The sequence below is a fragment of the Brassica oleracea genome, chromosome C7 (genome assembly GCF_000695525.1).
Source record: "Brassica oleracea var. oleracea cultivar TO1000 chromosome C7, BOL, whole genome shotgun sequence".
Classification (NCBI taxonomy): Eukaryota; Viridiplantae; Streptophyta; class Magnoliopsida; order Brassicales; family Brassicaceae; genus Brassica; species Brassica oleracea.
The window spans coordinates 30,598,824-30,603,945 of record NC_027754.1 but is presented as its reverse complement, the minus strand read 5'-3'; the positions used below and the strand labels follow the sequence as shown (position 1 = coordinate 30,603,945).

The 5,122-nt window shown below is 43.1% G+C and overlaps 1 protein-coding gene across 1 annotated transcript; it reads left to right on the top strand.

The window, feature by feature from the left end:
* Nucleotides 1-291: 291 nt before the first annotated feature.
* Nucleotides 292-3,175, top strand: LOC106301239 (putative pentatricopeptide repeat-containing protein At2g02150). Its single transcript, XM_013737595.1, has 2 exons — nt 292-2,817; nt 2,897-3,175. Exon 1 carries the CDS (start codon nt 404-406, stop codon nt 2,651-2,653), a length of 2,250 nt encoding a protein of 749 aa, XP_013593049.1. The 5' UTR covers nt 292-403; the 3' UTR covers nt 2,654-2,817; nt 2,897-3,175.
* Nucleotides 3,176-5,122: the final 1,947 nt, after the last annotated feature.

The window sequence follows — 5,122 nt, the reverse complement described above, 5'->3', positions numbered from 1 at the left end:
GGTTAATGACAGCATTTTCTTTTTTTTTTTAACCAAAAATCACCTAAGCACCTCCCTAACAACCCGCGTTAATGCTGCGCTAACATATTAGTATATTACTATTTCTTTTCGTACACTTTAAAAAACAACTGGGTAATCTCACTGATCCACTTACAATAATGACCTAATAATTAAAAACCATACGTTGGGCCGGTATAGCTTGTAGACAAAGGCCCATTAAGAGTCCATATCTTACCAACTTAACAAAAAGAACAGAACGAAACAGCAAAGTTAGTCCTAAGGGAGGACATCAACAAAACCCAGAAAGTCCGTTCATAAACCCTACTTTCCTCTTCCTCCTCCACCTCCCTCCTCTTCAGTCGAATCGAATATCTGAGTAATACAATGTCTCCGAGTTAAAACGATGAGGCTCATTCTATTCACTTTGCACTTCCTCCTCAAAATGCTCTGCTCTCTTCGCAACTTCATCCACGTTAATCGCAGATTCCCTCGCCATGTAAGGCCTTGTTTCCCTCTCTCTTCTCCCTCACAACAGTCCTCTTCTATCTCCTGCCCTTTCGTCTGGTTCACGAGCTTTCTCTGCGTCATTCGATACCCCTTCGTCACCAAAACACATCCCCTAGATTCCAACAGAGACTGGATCCGTAACGTCGTCAAGAACGATCTATGGGAAGATCCCCAAATCAACAACCTTTTCGATCCAGTCCATGTCCCAAGGCTCCTCCTTGATTTGAGAGAAGACCCTAGATTAGCCCTCAAGTTCTTCAAATGGTCAACGAAGTTTAACCACTCCGTTGAATCATACTCTATCGTAGCGCACATTCTCTTTTGTTCTAGAATGTATCACGACGCTAATAGCATCCTTAGAGAGATGGTTACGTTACATAGCTGCGACGTTTTCGACGCTCTTTGGTCTACGAGGAACGTCTGCGTTCCTGGTTTCGGAGTCTTCGATGCTCTCTTCAGCGTTTTGATTGATCTCGACATGGTCGATGAGGCTTTGCAGTGTTTCTCCAAGATGAAGAGGTTTAGGGTCTTCCCAAAGACGCGTTCTTGCAACGGTTTGCTTCAGAGGTTTGCCAAGTTAGGGAAGAGAGATGGGATGAAGAGTTTTTTTAAGGACATGATTGGCGCTGGCTCGAAGCCGAGTGTGTTTACTTACAATATAATGATTGATTGTATGTTTAAAGAAGGAGATGTCGAAGCTGCGAGAGGCTTGTTTGAGGAAATGAAGTTTAGAGGTTTGGTTCCTGATACTGTTACGTATAACTCTATGATTGATGGGTATGGGAAGGTTGGTTTGTTAGATGATGCGGTTTGCGTTTTTGAGGAGATGAAGAGTATGAGCTGTGAGGCTGATGTTATAACGTTTAACTCGCTGATTAATTGTTTCTGTAAAACTGGAGTGTTGCCTAAGGGGTTGGGGTTCTACAGGGAGATGAAGCGGAGTGGGGTTAAACCGAATGTTGTTACTTACAGTACTTTGGTTGATGGGTTTTGTAAGGAGGGTATGATGCTACAAGCCGTTAAGTTTTATGTTGACATGAGAAGGGTTGGTCTTGTGCCTAACGAGTTTACTTACACTTCTCTCATTGATGCCAAGTGTAAAATTGGTAATCTAACGGATGCTTTTAGGCTGGGTGATGAGATGTTGGAGGCGGGTGTGGAGTGGAATGTGGTCACTTACACTGCACTGATCGATGGTCTTTGTGATGCTGAGAGAATGCAGGAAGCTGAAGAGCTTTTTAACAAAATGGTTGCAGCTGGTGTGGTTCCGAATCTTGCAAGCTACAACGCTCTGATTCATGGATTTGTAAAGGTGAAAAACATGGAGAGAGCGTTAGAGCTTCTGAACGAGTTAAAAAGGAGAGGGATTAAGCCAGATTTGCTCCTTTATGGAACTTTCATTTGGGGTTTATGCGGTGTAGAGAAGATTGAGGCTGCTAAGCTAGTGATGAAGGAGATGCAGGAGGATGGTATCAAAGTGAATACGTTGATCTACACAACGTTAATGGACGCTTACTTTAAATCTGGTAACCCCACAGAGGGTTTGCATCTGCTAGAAGAGATGTTAAAACTTGATATTGATGTCACTGTTGTTACCTTTTGCGTTTTGATTGATGGATTGTGCAAGAACAAGTTAGTTTCCAAGGCTATTGATTATTTTGGGAGGATGAGTGAAGAGTTTGGTCTACAAGCTAACGCAGCGGTGTACACAGCGATGATTGATGGTCTCTGTAAAGAGAATCAAGTTGATGCCGCAACGAGTCTTTTCGAGCAAATGGCTCAAGAAGGTCTAGTTCCAGACAGAACAGCATACACGTCGTTAATGGACGGGAACTTGAAGCAAGGGAATGTGTTGGAGGCTTTGGCTTTACGAGACAAGATGGATGAGATTGGTATTAAGCTTGATTTGCTTGCTTACACTTCATTGGTCTGGGGGTTATCTCAGTGCAATCAGTTGCAGAAAGCGAGATCCTTCCTTGAGGAAATGATTGGGGAAGGGATTGTACCTGACGAGGTTTTGTGTGTTAGTGTCTTGAAGAAACACTATGAGCTTGGATGCGTAGAAGAAGCTGTAGAGTTGCAGGGTTATTTGATGAAGCACCAGCTTTTGACCAGTGATAAGAATAACGCACTTCCAGACATGTGAGACTCAGGAAGATGCAATCTTTCTGCTCTTATCAGACCGGTTCAGGTTTTCGGATCCAAGCCTTGTCTCGTCTGGGAAAATGAACGAAAATGTTGAATCTTCAGACTGAGCTTCTCCTGAGAATCTATCAGCTAATCATCCAAGGAGAAGCTGTAAGAGCTGAGGTATGGAAACAAATCTAGCATTGGGGATTTGTGATATTAAACTCTTGAGTTGTGTCTGTGATAAGTCTTTTTGTTGCAGACTTTGAGCTCTGCTCTGAAGTGTTGAGCTATGCAAAAGATGAGAGAAAAAGAGTGAATATGATCATGAAGTTGATTTGCTTACAGATAGGTTAATGTCCTTGAAGGTTCTTCATTGTTTATCGTATTTGTTGCTTTGAGGAACCAATCAAAAGTCCTAATTTTGTTGTGTACATTTCTTTTTTTCTTCTTTTTACCCCAGAATGTAATTTCTTTTAGAAGTTTTTACTCTCTAAGACACTTTGTGTCTTTGGATTTACTCTCAAAGACACATTGCACATGTCACATACTTCTTCGTTAGTTATTGTCTTCTATACCCTTATGATAGAGTAAGTAGAAAAACCAAACCGGTCCAAATCCTATTACTCGGTTTACCAATTTTACCAACTCTATCTCTAATTCAGAATAACACATTTCTTTCTCTCTCTTTCACGATTCTCTCTCTCTCTCTCTCCAACGCCTCTTTGCGGCGATTTTCTGTAATCCCTAGAAAATCGATTCGCCGTCGATTCTATCTCCTTCCTTTCATCTCCTTCCTTTCTCCACAAACTCCGTCACTCCGCCGCTCTCTGACATCCGCTGCATTTATTGATTCCGTAACACCGTCGTTCTCAGAGATACGCCGCCGTCGTCTTCTGTACCTCCACATCAAGTCATGCAAGGTTCGTTTTGGTCTAATATACATCTATTTTGTTCAGATCTAGTAGTATATGTTTATATTACATATTAATCGACCCCTTAGGGGTTTTGTTTATGTTTTTTTCAAACCCAGAAAATCGATTTGTTTTTTTTTTAAATTTATTCCCTCGGTTTATACAGGCAACAACCAACCGGACCACCGTCTCCCACCGTCTCCCACCGAGACTATTCGCCACCGACCGTTTCCCGAGTGGACGCCACAACATTTACTCGAAGCCAGAGCTTCTTGCTTTCATCCGTCATGTTCTTCGCGACACTGAAGAGTTCAAGTATATTAGAAGCTCTTGCTTCGGGAAGCTATTTGACCTCCCAGCGCGTCAGTGTCCGTCTTCGGGTAAATTGATACACGCCATGTTGACCAGACAGCTAGTCTGTGGAGACAAACACACACTTTGGTCTGTTTTCGGAAGCGATCCAATCAAGTTCGGCCTCCAGAAATTTGGCACCATTACCGGTTTGCCTTGTGGAGCTTTCCCTGTTGGATACACCCTTGATAAAGAAGATCAGTCTACAGCAAACAAAGACTCTGATTGGATCAAGTTGATAGGCAAAAAGAGATTCACAACCATTGCTGATTTGCGTCACAAGCTAGAGACCGACAGACACATGCCGGGGCGAAAGAAGCTACAACTTGCTTTGATAATAATAGTCGATGGTGTCCTCATTGCTCATCAACAGACGCCACGCCCTACTCTGAAGTACGTTAGAATGGTCCAAGACGTTGACGCTTTCTGCTCACACCCTTGGGGTAGAGAGTCTTTTATCAAGACTATTGCTTGCATGAAGCCTCCGAAGTTCGTTCCTTTGAAATGTGAAGACCCAATCGGAGTAATGGTTCAGCTCCTCAAGCAGGAGACATTGAGGCTTAGAGGATTCCCCCTTGCACTACAACTCCTTGCATACCAGGCGGTCCCAAAACTACAGTCAACAATTCCAATCCCGTTTGATTCTCGTACAATTATGGACCTAGACGGCCCCAATCTTCCTTTCCACCCAGCGCCCAGCGCAATCGATATTATAAGGGTTGAAGCCGACCCTGATGTAAGTTAATTACTCAACGATATACAAAATTATATTTTGTATGGCTGTTATCTTTTGAAGATTTTGACTTTTGTGTTTATGTTAAATTGGTTAACTCCAGCTTCAGGTCACATCGTTGATACCAATACATAGCCAACCACAACCTGGATGGGGAGTTTGGCCTGATGTCTCCAACGACGACCGTGTGTCATACATGGAGCAACTTATAGCCGACCATCGCCCCTTCACGAAGGACCTTTGGCATGGTGGAGTCACATCTGAGCCCTTTATCACTACTACTACAAATGATGAAGATCAACCCAAAGCTAAGAAGACCAAGCCGGAAGCACCTCCAAAAAATGCCTACAAGCCAAAACCACTCACCAAAAAAGTTCTCAAAGCAAGGAAGACATCAAAGAAAAAAGACACGGTCCGTAAGCAGAGACGCATCAGTAGCTACTTTCATGCCGCGGCTCCTTCCAGCACATCAGAAGACAAAATCCTCGAG

Bases quoted from the DNA above. Each gene is read 5' to 3' on its own strand.
- LOC106301239 (XM_013737595.1), top strand. From the start codon at position 404: ATGAGGCTCATTCTATTCACTTTGCACTTCCTCCTCAAAATGCTCTGC.